At 29.8% G+C, this 21,697-nt stretch overlaps 1 protein-coding gene across 1 annotated transcript in view; it reads right to left on the bottom strand.

Moving 5' to 3' along the window:
- Nucleotides 1-16,111, bottom strand: part of LOC129912188 (uncharacterized) — a 90,669-nt gene extending 74,558 nt beyond the window's left edge. Inside the window, exon 1 of the mRNA XM_055990333.1 lies at nucleotides 15,185-16,111. Within this exon, the coding sequence (XP_055846308.1) occupies nucleotides 15,185-15,266 (82 nt within the window). The 5' untranslated portion in view covers nucleotides 15,267-16,111. The remainder of the gene's footprint in view (nucleotides 1-15,184) is intronic.
- Nucleotides 16,112-21,697: the final 5,586 nt, after the last annotated feature.

Here is a 21,697-nt window from a genome sequence, read left to right as displayed (position 1 = left end):
AAACGGTTAAAAAAGGTAAAAAAAAAAAACCTTGAGACAAAAAAACTTGTTTTTCCCGTTAGTCAAAAACCATTTTAAAATACCAATTTTTTGCACATGAGTATGCGCACACTCATATACTACATGTTCTATAAGCTTGAGATTTTTTTAATGCTACAAAAAATTTAAACAAATTAAAACTCACCCAAAAATACCCCAAAATAAGTAGGTGTTTTTCAAAAATTCATATTTCGAAACGCAGAGACTTAAAAAAAGAATCCGTATCAGACCTCTAACTTTTTATTTTATTATCTTTCGAATTACGTTTTTCAAATTGTCTCCTACCTATAATCACTACTTTGTCAAAGGTCTACTTCATGTTTAAGTTGTAGAAAACCATTAACCCTCTGGAGGCACACCTCTTTTTTGTGACGTGATAGGCACACGGGTGCGAATTTGGTTTATACTTTTTCATGTCGCTAGAACTTTTTTCGGTCACAATATTTTATAGAGAATCAAGTATGAAATTGATGTAGAATATTCCGAGGAATTCGAATATTGTATTCACAATTCCGAAAAAAGTATTTTCACCCTTATAAAGATACGTTTTTGTGACCACTTTTTTGAAAAATCGTAATTTTTTTATTTTTGTCCTGCCAAATTTGCACCCGTGCACAGACAGAGGGTTAATAGCTTGGTTTTGAAATTTTTTTAGAATTTTTTCAATACCATTGTCAGTCTTGCAATAAATTTATCTATTGGTTAAAAAAAAATTCAACTCTTTACATTGTCGCTTTTAGAAAATAACCAATTTTTTGAAATTTTGTGTTACCCCTATTTAGCCTATTAAAAGATGGATTTATTTTTAAATCCTTCAATTATATTTAACGTTAGGTTATTATCTTTCAAATAAGCTATAGAAGATTTTTGTATCTCTAATAGTTTATTTTTAATTTTGAATTGAAATTTTTGCCGCACTGCGAAAGTGCGAGAGTGGAACGGGAGAAAATGGCATCACTTTTTTGTGGTTGCTGCCCTGGTTCATCGATTTATAAGACGTTATCACGTCAAAAAAATTTCTATTTTATATCTATTTTGTCCCACTGTATGACAACTACTACTTTATATACGACGCGACTTTGTGCATTGCGGGTACCTTTTGTTGCAGGTGCAAACAAGTAAAGATACACTTGCATTAAGCCAGTTGCCTTTCAACCAGTCAAATTGAAAGAATCTAAGAAAAAAAAGTAAAAAAAAATAAAGATACATTAGCTGTATATTGTTCGTCATACCCTGATAGGTTTGAGAGCGCACTATAAGCTAGCTGCTGACGAATGCAATGTGCATTTAATCTTGGTATAGGTTAAGATATAATGTCTACTGTGTTTTTATAAGTATAAAAGTTATTTGAGTTGCGTTTGAAGTTTTTTCATTTTTTTTTCTTTTCAAAATTACATTTGGTATAACTACGATTGTCTTTCATACTTTTTCTTTTAACTAAAAAGAAAATTAATGTTAAGTTATAGCTCTCAAAAATCTATATGAAATAATAGATAGGGAGTTATACGAGTATCATTAACATATCCCCATAGTTTTTTAAAAGTTCCGATGTATAAGCATTTGCGGTGGTAATTCGTCTAAATTAATATAATTCTCACCCACGGATGCGTATCGTAACGGAACGCGTGGCTATGCCTATACGTTGTTTTTTTTTTTTTCTATATTAACCTCCTATGGGCATAGATTTATGTATTGTTAGATATTTTATGTAAGTTTTTTTATTTTTCATTTAAGTTTAAATCGATTCCTCAAGATTAAAAGAGGCGTGTTGTTGGTAAGCAACCTTTCTTGTTAACATTAAGGTATAGTTAGTTAATAAAAATCTTTAACTTATGAGCAATTTTAAGTAGTTCGCTGTTAGCAAGTGATTGCTAAACATGCTTAATGAACAAGCCCAAGATATTTTCATTGACATGGTTGATCTAAGATTTTTTTATTATCGATGTAATCAACTTTGAAAGTATTAATTTTTTTTTTGTCCGAAGTAATTAGCAGACATAACTTTAAAGCTTTCAAATTATTTAAGAAAATGAAGGAATGAGTTGGATTATACTTGCTTGCCTTGTAAGCTAATGTTGCATTTTTGTGTGTGAGAAAAAATTATAAAAGTAAAATTATTGCTACATAAAAATTTAAATTAAATGAATGCAGACAATTAAGCTTTTGAATATTTGAATATTCAGCGGGAGGACTTTTGAATTAAGTGAAAATAATTTGGAAAATTTAATACAATGTGGCGCAATGTTTAGTGCAATCGACAGCCACGCAGAAGATTCTTGGTGCAAATTTAGCTTGTATAACCTTCATTGCCACATTGCCACACCATAGGTTTTATGTTCAAATCCAGCCAAGGAATTTTCATTTAGGAAAACTGCCTTTTGCGAAGAGTTAACAAAGCCTTTAAGAGTGACAATTTCATGAAAAAGTACATCTTACCTTAGTTTTTTTTTCTTGGAATCGGAAGAATTTGTAGGCCAATTTTATTTTTGAAGAGGGTTTTTAAGGTTGTAAGTCATTTACAAGTAAGTTATTTACAATTTTAGCCTATTTATTAAGATTTTTACTTAAAAACCGTAAGATTTGTTACATTGATAAATGTTATGGTTTTTAAGTAATTAAAGTAAAAATTTTAATAAATAGACCAAAATTGTAAATAATGATATAAGCTTTTTTCATTTTTTACATTTTTCCAAAACTTATACTATATTATACTAATGTAAATTTTTGCTTACACCATCAGAAAGTAGAGGTTGTAACTTGCAACAAACAAATTATTCACCGATTTTTTGAAAAAAGCATATATTTTAAATTAGGGTGTTTTTAAGGTATTCAGTAAAAATAAGGTTAAAAAATAAATATTTTAAATCAAATAAATTACGGTGTATTTGGGACATAATAAGGTAGGTTTTCACCAAATTTCGTAGAAAAAAAATTTTTTTTGAAAAGATAAAAATAAAAAACCAAAAACTCGGTTTTTTTAAATTTTCACATAAATTTTGAGGTTATGTGAAAAAATTGTAATAAAGTAAGTTGTAGATCTTTTTACTACCTACAACTTTGCCGTCTCCAGTTTTCGGCCACCTTTCGAAAAATCGTTACAACTAGTAATTTCGAAGGGGTTTATTCCAAATTTTCTCTCGTATGCTGTTCTAGCAAATAAGATAACAGCATAAGAGCAAGCTAACCTTTTCGCGGAGCATCTTGCGAATGTTTTTAAGCCATACCCAACAAACGCGGCTGAAAATAGCTTACAGTTAGTTGATAAGATAGATGAAAGTGAAATACCAATTGTAAGATTAAAAGAAATAAAAAGTATGTGTTTACATCAACTATCAAATAAAAAATCACCAGGTTACGATCTAATTACTGCTCAGGTTATGAAAGAAATGCCTTTGAAAGCCTTCATAAAACTCCAATATATAATAAATGCATGCCTTAAGCAACGGTATGTCCCACACCATTGGAAAATTGCTGAAGTTATTGTCATACCCAAGCAAGGTAAGCCACCTACAGAAGTGACGTCTTACAGACCAATATCGCTTATACCAATTATGGCAAAAGTTTTTGAAAAACTGCTTCTGAAGAGACTTAGCAAAATTATAGAAGAAAGAAGGTTAATCCCAAATCATCAGTTTGGCTTTAGAAATAAACATTCCACGATAGACCAAGTTCATAGAATAACGGATGTAATAGAAAAAGCATTAGAAGAAAAACAAGTCTGTTCAGCTATTTTCTTAGATGTTGCTCAAGCCTTTGACAAGGTTTGGCATGAGGGACTTGAGTACAAACTGCAAAGGGATCTTCCCAGACAGTACTATGAAATATTAAAATCGTACATCTCAGACCGATTGTTTAGAGTAAGGTACGATCAAGAATATTCGGAATTGAAGAAAATAGAAGCCGGTGTAATACAAGGAAGTGTCCTAGGTCCTACCCTGTATTTACTATACACAAGGGATATCCCAGTTGGGAATCACACCATAATGGCTACTTTTGCAGATGATACCGCAATTTTGGTACCCGACAAATGTGTCTCTAGGGGAGCAGTAAAGCTGCAATATGCCGTCGACACAGTCAGAGATTGGACCGAAAAATGGCGTATCAAACTCAATGAAACAAAATCTTCACATATAAACTTCACAAATAAAAAGATAAACAATATTCCAATATTCATTAATAATCAAGCTGTACCTTACATCAATACGGCCAAATACCTTGGAATGACTTTGGATGCAAAGCTAAAGTGGAAAGAGCACATCAAAAAGAAAAGAGAAGAACTAAACTTGAAATATAGAAAAATGTACTGGTTACTTGGTAACAACTCTGATTTATCAACCCAAAACAAAATAATGCTGTATAATCAAGTACTAAAGCCTGTTTGGACCTATGGTATCCAATTATGGGGCTGTACAAAGAAAACAAATACCGAAATCATCCAAAAATTCCAAAACAAAGTCCTTCGTGGAATAGTTAATGCACCCTGGTACATAAGAAATAGCGATCTACATCGTGACCTACAAATAGAAACGGTTACAGAAGTTGTTAAAAAATACGCTGTATCGCATAATCAGAGACTGCAAAGTCATACCAATTCTGAAATGGTGTCCGTCTTGAATACAAGAAACCATGTTCGGAGATTAAGAAGAACCAAGCCTCATGAGCTTATGGTCTAAAAAAAACATGGGAAAGTATTAAAAGTTTAAACTTCCCCCAAAGTGATTTTACAAAGTTAAGAAAGAAAAATCTGATGTCGATCTCTCAAGATTGGTCCTGATAAAGAGGTGGTTTTAGTGGTTAAGAGTCCCACACTACTTGTCGAATACTGCCAAGTGTCTTTTGAAGATTTCCTCCCGTCAAAAAAAAAAAAAAATAAGAGCAAAATCTTGGAATAAATCCTATGAAATCCCTACACCCAGAGAAAAAACGCATAGTAATTTTTAATCCGTTCTACATTGAATCAATGGTGAAAAATATATTCATTAATTTTCTAAAAAGTCGTCCTATGCTTAACTTACAGTTTGTCACATCAATTTTTATAAGTGAGATGGCACAGTGGTAAAGCACAAGCTTGTCAACCTAGGTATAGCAGGTTCGATCCCCAGCGGATGCCAGTTTTACTTTTTTTATTTTTTTAATGTGTGAACAACTTTGATTTAAAGTGTGCTACTTTGATTCAATCATTTTCCACTTTAGGCTAAAAATGTAGTGATTTTCCATTGATTCAAAGTGGTTTAGATTGATTTTACGTTGTTTTTTGGCTCAGTGTAGTTATAACGATTTTCCGAAAGGTGGCCGGAAACTGGAGACGGCCTAAAATAGGCAACTCTACCCTATACCTACCATTTTTTACCATGAAAAACTCAAACCACCCACTTCCCGAACTCGGCTCGCCCGTAATTTATTTTTCCTTTAATTTGTATCATATTTAACTCCTTTTCCAATGGGTTTTATCCTACTATGATTTTTTCTTACTTTTTAATGTTTTTGAAGGCTTCGGCACTGGTCTATTATCCTGCTTTTTATACTAAAAAAATATTTCGCGTAGCTGTAAAATCGGGTATAGATGGAGGAGATACATCATATTTTGAAGACAGACGTGGTTATTTCTAACCTACAGTTTCCATTTTTAATTTAATTCTTGCAATACTAACACATTTTCTTACACCTTAAAAAAAATCATGTTTTCATAAAAAAAAATTGTAAAGACTCATTTTAATCCTGATTCTAATACATAAAAAAATCTATTTTCTAATTTCTAAACGTAGGTATCTACCAATCATTGAATTTTCTGGGACTTATCACAGATTGTCGATAAATGCCAAAATACACATTTCACTCAAAATATTTATGAATCATTTTCATGACTTAGTACACAAATACCATTTTTAACATGATTTTTGTTCAATAGTTTCACTCAAGATAATTCTATGGGTTCTTAAGATTCTTGGTTTTCATCCTAAATATGTAAATTCTTTTGGCAATATTTCATAAAAAAAATCAAGATATCATGCTTCAAATTGAACCCTAACACGGAATTTAATCACTTTGGTTTCAGTTGTACTTAACTTGTTGTACATAGATAAATATTTTTTCCTAAAATGGCTTTTCAGCTCAGCTCAAGCGAGTTGAGCTATTGTACCTAGCTCAAAATTTGATCTGGGCTGTGAGCTGAGCTGAAATATGAGCTTTTTGGAACCCTGGACAAAAGGGGAAATACTTTTAACAGAGCTTTGATTTATTAGCAATACAAATACCACAAAATAATTCATCAATTTTTTATTATGTCTTCAAAACATGACTTTGCTGGGAATAAAACACTTTGTCTGAACAAATAACAAGTTAAAGTTTTTGAAACAATATAAAACTCTTTATTATGCACGCCTTAGTTTTTTTTTTTTAACTTTCAGGTCGTAATGTTACCATTTTCAAATGTACATATGTCTTCTTACTTTGGTCACAACAAACCAAAAAACTATAATAATTTTGACAGATATTTTCCTCACATTAACACAAAAAACCATAATTGGTCAAATATTCTATTCTATTAAACCGAAAAATGTATAAATGAAATCAAATCAGTTTTAATTAATTGGATCAATAGCCATAAAAGCAAACCCATATTCGGCGATGAGAATTTAATTATAAATTTTAATCAATAAAAATACAGAAGTCTATATGTTTTAATTAGTAATAGTTTGCAAGTTTTCTTACCAAAAACAGAATAAAACTTACTAAACAACTGCAAACATGTGTGTGAGTTTTAAGACGAAATTCCCCAAAAGGTATTGTTTGCACAGTTAAAAGATGACATATAATTTGAATAATTGGTCATCATTCTATAAGAACAAACACCAAAAACTAAGCTTAACATTCCGTTAGGCATAAAATACAAATTCATAACCGTGTTAAACAGTGTTAAGCAACATCAGTTTCAATAAATAGTCATTAAAGAACTGTAAAGAAAATCTCTGACATAAAAACACTAATTTTTGTTTTCTTCAAAAATGATTTATAATAAAAAAGCATATTAATATCCAAAATTATAATCTAATTTAAATAAAAATAGTAAGTTCAATGGCTCAGAATATACAGAACTTTACATTTCAACCCTCATAGAACTTAAAAGAATAAAAAAACGATTGAAATATGTAAATCAAGTTCGGACATCAGCTCTTTTGTTTAAGTAAAGCTACTATCAGTGAATCGACCGGTTGTTATAATAAAAACAAATTATTACCGTTATTGGGTGAAATAAATACTTTTACTCTAAGCTATTTGTCTAATTCTATTCTTTTTTTAACGAATTACTAAATCTTTTGGTGAGATACGAGTAATTTATGCAAATGAATTATCTCGTAAGTGTCTTATAATACAGTAAAGCTCATTCTATTGCTTCGTTATAGTCTTCCTCTTTTTTCTTGTTATTGTTGTTTATTTTCATCATATTTTTCTTTCTCCTCTGTGTATTCTAATCTTAAGAAACATAAGTGAAGCACAAACCCAATCTGATGTAAGAACGGTAGGCATAAGGCATTCATGCAAGAAGTATAGTGTTACCAATTAGTGCGCACATTTCGAGTTCAATGTAAGAAAATTGCAGATGAGAAAAGAGAAAGATATAAAAAGGAGAAAAGAAAAAGAGTAAGAGAGTGAAAGATAAATATAATATTAAAACGAAAAAAAAAAAAAAAAAGATACTGATACTGCACCTCAAATTACGTTTTATATATGTATATATATATTTTTTTTGCTGCTCTGATTGAAATATGATACTGTTATAAAGATACTGATGATGTATTCATATGTGCTTGTGTAGTCTTTTGTAAGAGTATGGGGAAGCAGAGAGTCAATGTTAATGTCTAATATGTGTTGATGTGCATTACAGATTGCAACACTAATACTAATGATTATAAATGTGTCCAACATTGTCTATATTGGTCATCTATTTGAGAGAAAATTCAGTTCCTGATCATGCTGAGACTCAGAGAAGTTCTTTTTTCTTCTTATTATTTAATAGCGACATTTGCGAAAACGAAAAAATAAGTAAATCTTATCTAGGCCAAGTTTGACTTGATTCTCCACCAACAAGCATCCTAACGTTGCATGCAAAATTCTTCGTTTCAAATACAGGTTAAATCGATTTGATTTATGAAATAGTCAAATATGGGTCAAAATTATTAATGAATTGGTACACTTTTTAAATGACAAATAGGTTGTTACAAAAACTGACAGAAGCAATTGAATTACATACAGTTATGACCTGAGATTGCGCAGTTACATTAAGTTATTTTGAGCACCTATATAGAAATAAAAACCTTTACATAATTATCTGACCTTCAGAATGTTTATGGATTTTTTAAAAATTTTAATCACGAAACTGTAACATATTTAGGTAGAAATATAGTTTAATGAACCCAATTTTTAAGTTGTTACAAAATTTGTGCAACATCTTTTTTTTTTTAATATTGCATTGCGCAGTATACACTTATACGAGTACATATATAATTTTTTTAGTAGTGGGAAGAATAAATTGCATGTGCTGCAATGCGTGCACAACAATTTTTAATGTGATATTCAATTTAAAGCACGTAGGCATTTTTTAACAGTTCAAACTCGAATTGAATTGAAATTGCCTGAGAAGTACTTAGTCGTGTGTATCATAAGATTATACATGCATATATATGTTTTATTTTTTTTTTTTCCTGTTAAAGCGTGACATGAGAGTATTTGCGCAATCCAAGGATTGAACGACTTTGATGAACAATCTGGCCAACAACAAAAAGTCTTCACTTTTAACTGTTTTATCACATACCAAATATCAACACGTATTTTTAAAGGCCTTTTTGAAAACAAACAAACAAAGGGTTTTGATAAATCTTTATGATTTTTTTGTTTTGAAAACAAACTATAAGGCATAGTTTTAACTTAGCCTTAGAGGTTGTCATTTGTTTTCGGCCATGAAATAATATTCTCTGTGATAGTTAAAATCTTTTCAGAATTAAGGTATTTCTTTTTTTTTATCTATTAATCTTGTACTCTCCAAGACCAATAAGGTTTGATAAATTAAATATTTTGATTCAACATCGTTATCAGCCAATTAAATTGAAAATTAATTTTAAAACCTAGCTCCTAGCAGATGAGAAACTGCTGAAAAAGTATGATTAAATTAATTTTGTAAGACAATATCAAACTATCCGAAACAGGTACCTACCTTCACCAAAATTTTCTACATTTAGGTACAGAGTTTGATTTGACTACATGTTCATGTTAAGACTTTTATTTTAAGCTGGTGCGTTTTTTAAGAAAGTTTTATTAAAATGAAAAGAGTGTTACTTTGATTATTTTCTTATATAGTAGTAGAGTAACTAAAGCAAATTATTAGGGAACCCGGCCGAATAGCTCTGATTTTGATGATTTTTTTTTTCAAACGTAGGTAATTAAAAATACTTTAAAGTCTATAGATTAAAAATTGCCGGTGTTGCCGTATTGTTTTTTAAAATTAAAATTAATTTTTTTTTAACAAAACCCTTTTTTTGCTTAAATTTCATAAAACAAATGATAGCAAATGATTCTCTAGGTAATTTAAGGAAAATATATAAAAGGCAGTAAGGGACAATCTTCCTTCGTTTAAGCGATGAATGCAATTTTCTAACATTTTGACCTCAAACACAAAAATAATATTTTGAAAACAACGGCAACACCTACAATATTTTAAAATACATTTTTAAAAAGCCAGAAGCTCATTCTTATCTCTTAAATTAAATCCACTAAATTTAATCAAGACTTTTTGAAAAAATGGTCCTCAAACTCAGAATTTAAAAAAAAAAATGTTATTAGAAAAATTTAAAATGACTTTTTTCCAAACTTTTTCTAATAAAATATGAATTTATTTAAAAAAAATTTTTGGCCATAAATATTATCAGTTGAATTTCGCAGCAAAAAAGGTAAAATATATCACACTTTTGAAAAAAAAAAAATGAAAAATTACTTCAATTTCAATGGTTTTTTTTATTAAAACTGAATTTTTGCATTGAAATAATTAATTTTATCAAAGACTGTGGTAAATAGGAACTTTAAATTTTTGCTATTTAACTTTCAACAGTAAGGGTTATTAAATGAATACAAAATAATTTTATGTTTAGATGTTGAACTTTAAAAAAAAATAAGTTACATTTTTTTTCAAAACTTTTATTAAAAAAAGTTCTTCGAAAACTTTTTAATTTTTTTCATAAACCGTAATACATATTGACATTTCCTTTTATAATTTGAAATCATAATAAATGCGGCCAAAAAAATTTGAAAATAAATGCATTTTATATTATGACCAAGTTTAAAAAACGACATGTTAAAATTTTTTCAATAATTTTTTTTTTTTTAAATCTGAGTTCAATTACCATTCTTTCAAAAGACGTTCATTCAATTAACTTAATTTTAATTTTACATATATGACTAAGCTTCTAGCTTTTAAAAAATATATATTTGAATATTGTAGGTGTTGCCGTTGTGTTCAAATATTTTTGTTTAATAAGAAAATTGCATCTATCGCTTGAACTATGGAAGATTGTCCCTCACTCCCATATATTGTTTTTCCTTGAATTTCCTAGACAATCTTTTGGCATCAATTAATTTATGAAATTTAAGAAAAATTTTTGAAAAAAATTTGTTTTTGTTAACAAAAATCTTCAATTAAATTTAAAAAATCAAAACGGCAACACCGGCAATTTTTAATCTCTAGACTTTAAAGTATTTTTAATTACCGACGTTTGAAAAAAAAGATCATCAAAATCTAAGCTGTTCGGCCGGGTTCCCTAATATTGTCAATTTTTGAGCTTTAGTTACTCCACTATACATAGGTATTGTTTTTTATACATAGAAATTTTTCTTCCAGTCTTTCAGGATTTCAAATAGGTAAATCAAATTCACTTCTTTGATTTATTTTTTTTTTTTATGTTTTTTTTTTTTATATAAATAATGTGTAAAATCAGGTTTTATTTAAGAAAAGCTGAATTTTATTTGCAAATTGGTAAATTAAATTTGGAATTTAAATAATTTAATTTTTTAATGGTAAATCAAATCTGAAACACAATTACCTTGATGTGCATACATCAATAGACTCAATAAATATGTAATTTTTTAAAATCCTATAACTTTTTAATAAAGTAAAGTGCAAAACAAAATTTTTCATACTATATTCAAATTTCTTAAAAAAATAGAGTACAAAGCTCAGTGATACAGCGGCACACCACTCAGAACTGCCGTTCACAACCTACGCGGTAGCTTCCTTTCATATTAAAAACTCTTAATTTTTGTTCGGTTACTCAGGGTTTTACCACTCATTTTCAAAAGTAAAGTCAAATTATGTTTTTAATAACGTTTTACGCTTTTGGTAACGTAAATGATCATTTTGAGATTTGACAGGTCAAAGATAGTCTGTTTTTGTTAATTTTTTCTTAAAGATTTTTTTAATATTATTTTTTCCTTTATTGTTGATGGATTCCACCTTAAAACTCAAATTCATCCAGTGGCGTAGCTACCGCTGTATCAGCTGTATCCATGTAACAGGGGCCCCGGGATATAGGGGCCCCCAAAGATACAGAGCACAAGACGCGTGTAAAAACATTCAATAAAATCTATGAACTTAAAATATAACTTTACTATCAAAATTGTTATGACAATTATTTTTTGTCCACGCGTCTATGTTTTTTCGCGTCGATAGTTTTTTCCCCGCGTTTCTTTCAACGTCCAACCAGCTAATATCACTACAACTTCAACTGTTATCACTTTTTTCAATTTGAGGACACCCAAATCAGGACAAAAGTGGGTCTCACAAGTTCGTCTGTCTGTATGTAGGGGAAGTGGTGCCAAGACCGCCCCTTTAGTGTTTAACCGTCTTCAAAAACCAATAAAAAACATCTTTTAATTCATCATTTAAAAAAGTTAAGACTTTTAAATATTTCTTTTAAAAAGTACAAATTTTTTTCACACAAAATATGACGATTTGATGATTCGATAACTTTTCGGGATATCAACCAAACTTGCTCATACTTACAAAGATAATCTATCTTATCAGAAGCCATTTATTTTATATTATTTTTTTTATATTTATATTTATTATTAAGTCCTGCCAATTTAATATTTTTTCATACAACATAGTACAAAAAACGTCTTGCCCCCATTTTCGGTCTTGCCTCCACTAAACTAAAGCCTAACCAAATTTAATGAAAAATGAAAAAAATACGATTTGTTGGTTTTTGATTTTTATCAAAAATGGTATGATTTTAACAAAACGTGGAAAAAACTACTTTGTTATGTTTTTTTTCTTTTTTAAATGTTGTTTTATAAAATCTTAATTTTTAAAAATAGATATTTTTCCACAAAAAAAATTTGTTTTTTTGAAAAGTTGGGAATTCCGTTATTTAGATTAAAACATTTTTTAAGACTTTGTAAAAAAAATTACGCTTTTTTTTCAGAAAATATTGAGAAAATGTTAAAAAAATTTAAAGAAACAAAAAAAAAAAACGATTTGTAATCGATCTTACAAATCGTTTTTTTTTTTTTTTTTGTTTCATTTTCCGTAATATTGGTGAGAAAAATTTGTCCATAGGAACCAAATTACACTTTTTTAATGGCTTTTGACCTTTTGAATTTGAATCTAGCATTAGAATGGCTCTAACGTGTCAAGTTTTTCAGATATCGAATTTTTCATATGCTGCTAATAATATTTTTTATTTTTCAAAAATAATAATTGGCACTGGTCTACAAGCCACAAATTCAATCTCAACGAATTTCAACTAAGTTTTTATTACAAAAGCATTTACTATATAGCTCTAATGAAAAAGGACATATATTTTTTTTAGACATTAAATAAACAATAACTAAAAAATTCCAACTTTCAACATTACTTTTTTTTCCAAAATATATAAAGATATGGGGGGGGGGGGCCCCAAAATAAATTGGATACAGGGCCCCCACAGAGCTAGCTACGCCACTGAATTCATCCTTGAAAAACTTGTAAAAACAACTGTTCCAAATTTGGTGAAATCAATATGTGAAAGAATGCAAATTATTCAAAAGAATGCAAAAGAATGGAAAACAATGCAAAAGAATGCAAAGACTGCATGCATTCCCAAGAGACTGGAATCAATTTTATTAAGTCAAATGAATGATTGAAAAAAAAATTGAATTTTAATTCTCAAAGATAAGTCAATGAATGCAATCTTTAAATTGAATTGTGCAACTGAATTTTTAAGATTGCATTCTTTTACAACCCTTCCACATACATTTTAATTATTTTTAAATTGTGAAAAAGCAGCAAATTTGCTAAGAAATCGTTAAGTGTTTTTGTTCATCTTCAAGAAAATTTTTAGAAATGAAGCTGTTTACAAAAATCTATAAAATAATTTCTTAGAAAACTGATAACAGTTTTTAAGACTGTTCTTAAATTTTCTGTCCATTAATTAATAACCAAAATATTTATGTTCACTAAAAAATTCTTCTTTTTCATTTGAAGCCTTTATTATTGCTTGGTAAATACCAAACGCAAACTAGCATTAAAATATGCATTGGAAGTTTCCAATACTTAACGACCGCTTTTTCTTACGATTTAACAGTAAACATAGTTAGGGATTAGTCGTTGAATTGTTTAAGTCATAAAAATACTGTATTTATAATAGTTTTTCAAGAACTGTGAAAATTTGTATTCTTGCAAGAATGCAACGTAAGAAAATGCATATCACAAAAGTTTGAAAACTGTACGAGTAAATATCTAAAAACCGGAACCTGGCAGCAGGTTCTTCGCGTGACAGGTAACCGATTGGTATCAAAATTACAAGAATGCCCAGTCCATATAAAGCGATTACAAAAATGTTAGCCTCCTGACAATTAAGTTGACTTGAACCAAAGTTTTGGTATCAGGAAGTGATAAACTGTTGTAGTGCCAACAAGTTTTTACTTATTCCATAATTATGTAAAAGAAAACTGTTTTTGGAATTTTCCTGCAAAATGGCGACGATACATGCCAGCAGACTAATATAGTTAAAGTTATGGTCGCTATTAATACCTATACCTTTTTGTAACATCAAGATTAATCGATTAACTCTCAGGCTACCTTATTTCTTTAAAGAAATAGCATACACCAAGAAGTAATAAAAGAATTTCACTTAAATCGTTATAAGAATAAGATTGAGTTAAGTAATACATTTTTTCTCTTCAATATTGTAGTTAATTAATGAAATTGGCAAATACACTTTTCAAAATATTAGTGTGCTTCTACTTTTTGACAGCTTGATTCATACATTACGAATGTTAAAAACAATTAAGCAAGCCACTACTGTCAGTCAAGAGTGACGGAAATAAATCGCCTATTATATAATAGCCGGCAAACTATTTACTATTGGCAAAGTTAAACAGGTTCAACTTTTATTAGCAGGAAGAGATTTCAACTGGGAATTTCGAACGTCTTTAATTTGTTGAAGTCAGGCAGACACGACTAACAAGCTGTTAATCCAAGATTAGTTCGACCCGTTTTCCATTGTGACGAATTCGAATTTCGAGAATCTTGAAAAATGTATAGAAAAAAATTTTTCCATGCAAAAAAAGTTAGTATTTGTTCTAAATTGAACTGGCTTTTTTTTCAAAAACTGGGTTTCATTGGAAATGTTTCTGTGTATCTGCCAGATTAGTTACATAATTAATTTGAAAATTGTTTCGAACAAGGAGTAAAGAAAATCAATAAAAATTAGGTCATAGAGTTGGAAGTGTTATCAATAAATTCTATTCAATATTAGCCACAAAAAGATTGTAGACCGTTAAAGACGTTTATTAATTTAAGTTTTGACAGATCCAGACTTTGTGTACTAAAATTCATAATTTAAGCTTTTTTTCACTAAGATTCAATAACAGAAACCCATAAAGTCTAGACAAATATCACCTTTTTCACCTTATTCATCCCGTACAAAGCTACTTTTTTCCACTTTTTGTTCAATGAACTCTCAAACAAGCCCTTACCCAATACTTTTTTCCTTCATAATGTAAAAAAAAAACAAAAACACAAAGCTTATACGATCTCATAATAACTTCTTCTGTGTCTTATTTACACATCTTCACCGATTCTGGGTTAATTGCTAAAAGGTTATTTCGCACTTACCACTACTGTTTACGCCAATAATTGTATAGTATCCCAATATAAAAATTGTTATCAGTGTATTCGTGTACACTTTACTAGCCATGATGCACAGCTCTGCTCGAAAATGTACCTACTTTAATGTGTCTTCAACAGCAAGAGTGTTGCCAACATATATTTATTATATTCCACTAACAACAACAACAAGACTTTTTCACACGATAAAGCTAAATGAATGAATTGAATTTTAGGTCAGCAGCAACTGCAAATATGTACAACCAAAAAACACACTTTGAAAACACACTTCAAACACTTTTCATCTGTCACACGAAATTACGAGCATTTTTTTGACAAAAAACCGCCGCCGTTGGTCGTTAAACAACACAAACTTTCTTTATTAAAACAAAAATGTGTGCCAAGTCTATAGAAGCACCAACAACACAGAAAAATGAGAAATACAACGTGCTTGTTGCTTAAGCCTCCTAAAAGAGGTCCCACAAGTAATATATTTAAATTAAAAATTTTTGTTTGCTTCGTGTGTTAAACTTTCTAAGCAATTATTTTGCTTTCGATTTTTTTCTTTTAATTCTTTTGCTCGCGTTCAAATTTATTGTTTTATGACTCAATACAGTTTGATGTCCTTGCGAATTATCCCTTTTATAGGTCGAACACGATTCCAAAGGACTACGATCAAAAATGTATGAATGGAGAACGAAAAAACCGCGCGATCAATTGAAGCAGCGATACAATAACAATCTCCAAACAGTTTCTCTCGACAAAAATTGAAAAAGTATCTACAACAGCAGCTGTTGTTGAGCAAAGATACACATTAACATCCGCACCGGATTGATTTCTACGAGCAACTAACTCGATGGTATCGTACGGCTAAACTTTTGATCGCTAAGGAAGTCTTAGGCTTTCATGCACTCAGGCATGACTATACTGTGACTAAGTCTTGAATTGAAACTCGAAAGTTGGAAAAAATGAACGTCTACCGCAGCCGCAGAGATATACTCAGCAAAGTAACAACAATATAACGAATGAGCGGCAAGACGCAAAGCAATACACTATACTCGTACACTCTCTAGTTGAAAAAAAAAACCAAAGTGGAGGGAAAAGTCTTTCGGTCTTTTAAGTCTTATAGTCTTTCGTACCTGTTGTAATTTTTTGGTTTTTTTTGTTGTTGTTGTTATGTTTCTTGCTATGTGTTATTATTGTGTGTTGATTTCTTCTTGGCTTGTCAATGAATTTCCGTAGACCTGGCACAGTGCCGAGTTCATTGGTAGCTTCTTCTCTTCTCTGCCACAGTGTGATGGAAAAAGCAGAGGCACTTTTTCGGCTCAATTGAAGAAATTTCATCGCAAAGGTATAGTAATGAAGAAAAGTGTCAGTGGCGGTAACGGTAGCGCAACACTGCAACACTGTGTGGTTGATGCGAGGAATTCTGGGTAGGTTTTGGGCTATCTTGGGTTGATTGCAATTAGCGATTTAATTAGCACAGAGGCAAGTTATGGGTAGGAAACAAATTTAATTTTAATGCGTTCAAGATTGAGTGTTTAATTTATTTTTTAACATCAAAAATATATTCGTAACAAAATAATCAAATGAAATTTTTCATGATGAACATTTTTTTTTCAAGCGATGATCAAGTACATGGAAATATTGCATTGCATTCGTTTTTATTGTTTGTATTTTGTGATTTAATTTATCATAAATATTAATTAATACTTGGAAAATTTTAAATATACATTTGGAAAGCACAAGCATTACCTGAGTAAAATTTGCTAACTGAGTAAATTAAATCAATCAAATAATGTCTTAATTAGTTTCAAGCTCGAAACGAAGCATAATTTGATGACATCCTTTCAACAAAATTTTTGGTAAAGTGACTTTCATTTTTGTTTGTACCTTTTTGTGACTATCGATTCCAAAATCAATCTTGTTTCTGTCACTTTTTGTTAACAAATAGCTTATTTTTGATCTTTTTCATAATTCACCTATGTCTACCCTGCTCAAATTTCAAAACTCTAAAAATCCTTAATACCTATTCATTTTTTTTAATTTTCTAATATAATTTATTTAACACATTTAAGAATTTAAATTTTTAGCACACAGTTTTCATTGAATTATTATATGCAATAAGATTTTTACTTGCTCTATAGGGCAAGTATTGGTTTCGTGTCGAAAAAAAAATTGAGGTTTTAATCAAAACCAACATTACGATGATGGAGAATTCCGAAAAAGTGGGTCTCGCAATTCCGTCCGTGCGTCTGTACGTCTGTGCGTCTGTGTGGTTGTGCGTCCATCTGTACACATTTCCACAGCCTAAACGGGTGGACGGATTTTCTTCAAATTTGGTTCAGATGATTTTTATGGAATTCTGAAAGTTGGTTTTTTTGTATCTCGTTAAGAACGTATACCATCCATACAAAAAAATACGATATTACGAATTTCTCGAAAACGGCTCTAACGATTTTGATTAAACTTTGTATACGTAATATTTAAAGCAGTGGCAATAAAACTGCATTTTTATTTTTTCTCAAAAAAGTCAAATAACAAAAAAAAAATTTTTCATTTAACAAAATTTTGCCCTAAATGTCGGCTCTTCCCCAAATATCAATTTTCTTTTATTTTAGTGCCAGCTTTTAAAATCTACAAGTAGACTAACATAAAATTGCTTTGAACTGCAAGAGCAAGTACGTGCGACCCCAGTCGTGCATTTTATTTTATGATGCAATTTTTTTTCATTTGCAATAAACAAGAAAATAATTTAAAGTACCTAATTTTTGTTATACATATATGTATAAACAAAATGTGGAAATAAAATTATTAATTTTAGAAAATCGTCGCCTGAGAATTGTTTTGTCGTATACGCCAATTTTGGAATTTTGGGAAATCGCATTTTGAGGTTTGAGCTTTTATAAAAAAAAACCTGGCCGATAGATTTTTTTCAATATTTAATAGAATATTTTGTGCGATATTTTCTTGATATTTATGTTGTCAAAATTGTCACATCTATTTTAGTTTTCAAATTATCAAGGTTTTTATCCAAAATCAGTTTGTCGTAAACGCCACCAAAATCAACTTTTTTTTTCCATCCCATACACGTACGACAAAGTAGACTCACGTACGACATTCCAATACTAAAAAATAAATAAAAACATTTTCACAGTTCGTTTTTATTTATTAATTAAACATTTAAAAAAATAGTTTCTTATTACATAGAAGTAGTATTGGTTTGACTTAGAGGCTCAATTATTAAAATAAATAGATAAATAAAGAAAAACCAAAAAAAAAAATATGACCATAAATATAAAAAAAAAAATGAAAAAATGTCAACAAAAAATAAAAGTCATCCTATGGCTATGAAATATGAAAGAAATAAAATAAAAATAAACCAAGTTTGGTTAAATTAATAAATAAATATATGGTCATAAATAAAAGTAAATTAAATAAATATCAAACTAAAGAATTTATTCTAATTTTTTGATTTGAATAACGCTTCATAATATTCTTGGTCTGATTTAGGCATAAATATGAAAAGGCTTTTAATATCAATAATCTTATCCTTAGTTATCGAGTTAGATTTTTTAGTAATTTGAAGACATTGGCTGAACAAATTTACAGGAGTTGCTATGGTAGACTTTTTATATGTTTTAAATATTGATGAGCTTTTATATTCCACTTTTCTACCGCTCGCTTTATAAAATAGTGTAAAAGTATCATCAGTATCATCAATTTGCAAAACAATAACGCAAATTTAGCGAAGAACAATGGCGCCTTAAAAAAATCATTTTCGACCAGCAGGTGTTTTTTGCGAGCGGGTGCAATAACAAAACTCACAGCAACCCTTTTTCGCTTCGTTCACGACAACGCGCGTGAACGAAGAGGCGCCACGGGCTCGGCGCCCACGACTACAGTCGACTTGTTGTTCGATACAAGATCAATAAGTATACAGCAATAAAACCTTTTTTTCACTTTAGGATGAGGTCATGTATCTAGCGGCAGGAACAAACGACAAGAACCATGACAAAATATACAACATTTGAGATGTCTCTCAGATGCAATTTTTTCTTCCTTGCACCTCTAGGAATAGTGCAAAACCTCAAGTAGCGCAAAGCTTAATGCAGCCCTTAGTTTTTAAATTCGTTGTCCTTATAGCACATGAAGTCCTTATTTTAAATAAATATTATATTTATTATATTTGTTTATATTCTTTTTGGGTCATATACCTACATACATGTAAGACAAAACAAGTTCGAAATTTTCTACCGTATCTGTTTTGTACGACGTACGACAAACCAATACTGAAGAAACAAAAGCTGAAAAATACATAGAATTTTTGTCGTAAACGCCAAAAGTTGGCGCTTATTTTGTGGATATACGACAAAATGAACACTAATTATCTCAGTAACGGTAAACGATAGGACAAATCTGATAACAGAAATGAAAAGAGAACGTTCTAAAACCTATTACTACATATCCAGTTTAAAAAAGTGCATTTTGGCGTTTACGACAAAACAACTCTCGGGCGACGAAATCATTTTTTACTTGCTCTATAGGGCAAGTATTGGTTTCGTGTCGAAAAAAAAAAATTGAGGTTTTAATCAAAACCAACATTACCAACGTCCGTGCGTCTGTACGTCTGTGCGTCTGTGCGTCTGTGCGGTTGTGCGTCCATCTGTACACATTTCCACAGCCTAAACGGGTGGATGGATTTTCTTCAAATTTGGTACAGATGATTTTTATGGAATTCTGAAAGTTGGTTTTTTTTTTGTTTTTTTATATCTCGTTTAGAACGTATACCTCCCATACAAAAAAATACGATATTACGAATTTCTCGAAAACGGCTGTAACGATTTTGATCAAACTTTGTATACGTAATATTTAAAGCAGTGGCAATAAAACTGCATTTTTATTTTTTCTCAAAAAAGTCAAATAACAAAAAAAAATTTTTTCATTTAACAAAATTTTGCCCTAAATGTCGGCTCTTCCCCAATATCAATTTTTTTTTTTACATTTAGATCCAGCTTTAAAAATCTACAAGTAGACTTACATAAAAGTGCTTTGAGCTGCAAGAACAAGTACGTGCGACCCCAGTCGTGCATTTTATTTTCTTCGGTCTAAATAAACTTTTAATGTTCCAATATATTAATTTTTTAATGTAAGAAATCATTGGCCCTTAGTATTAGATCAACTTAGTTATTATAAATGAACTGCATCTAAGCCAATTCTAAGCTTATAAGTCAGATGTATGTTTTATTAAGGGGTTATACCTAGATGTAATTTTGAAAATAACTAAATAATTTTTTTTTGCATATTTTGAATGTACAATTGTACATATATGTATATAAGAATGTTGTTCGTAAATTTCACATTGATAGCAATTAGTTTCCGAGAAAATACGTATTTGTGAAGACTTTTTAACTAAGTTTACATGGTTCCCAAAAATTTCGAACGCGTTTTTCTCGAAAGTGTGTTTTCAAAGTCGGTGAGCAAAATTTCTCCGAAACGTCTAGAGTAATCGGCTTGAAATTTTTATACAATTTTCTTAGATACTATTGTCAGGTAATTAACGAAGAAATAAGGTTTTTGACAATAATTCAATTTTTTAAGCCACTTTAAATTGTAAATTTTCGTGAAAAACAATGGGAAGCCGCCATTTTGTCAAAAATCTAAATTCAGACTATTCCTTCGTTCATTACTTGCATTCGTCTATCTTGGAACTGAATCTTTTGGTTTTCTTATTTTTTATGATAATTTTAGATGATTTAGATCAAAGATACCTTGCCAGGGCCAGACACCTTTTTTGGAGGTCGTCTAGGAGATCTACTACAACAATAACGGTACCCAATATTTTTTTAAATGTATAGCGAATTCTTTTTGTACATTAAATTTGCTATATGTATACATGTACTCTTTATGTTTATATAATTAAATGTCTGTTCACAAAAAATCCACAAAAAAGAACGTTTTTTTCGCACTTACAATTAGATATAACCCCTTAACATTAATTTTTTTTTATTAAAATCGACTTTTTCTAAATTCGGGTATATTACTTAGGGCAATTTTTTTTTTTTTTTTTTTCAATCTAAAAACAAATTTCAATCTTAAGCTAAAATAGGAGAAATTTTCAATACTAAACTTAAATCTTTGCGTGGACATATTATGTAACGCACAGTCCGAATATTTGTTTATATGTATTGTGAAATCGACTTTTTTCATATTCTGGATATCATCATTTTACGTTTGGTGAATATCTTGAGGTCGACATTTTTATAAATGCATAATTTGCTATAGGTAATGTATAGAGAGAGAAGTAAAAAAAATATATTATGACACTTTTTCTCATTTGAAATTTCTTTTTTTATTTGTATTCCTTAATTATTTTGTAGATACCATAACCTAGCTCAAATGCAGTTTAAAACGACAAATAGTTTGTAAGAAGACCGTAATAAATCAAATGGCTTTTTGATTACAGGAAAGAAAAATAGTTGATATTTTGCATATTTGTATTTTTTCTCACTTGTAAGTGCA

The sequence above is a fragment of the Episyrphus balteatus genome, chromosome 2 (assembly GCF_945859705.1).
Source record: "Episyrphus balteatus chromosome 2, idEpiBalt1.1, whole genome shotgun sequence".
In the NCBI taxonomy this organism is placed as follows: Eukaryota; Metazoa; Arthropoda; class Insecta; order Diptera; family Syrphidae; genus Episyrphus; species Episyrphus balteatus.
The sequence above is the reverse complement of the archived record's forward strand: the minus strand, read 5'-3'. Positions and strand labels throughout refer to the sequence as shown.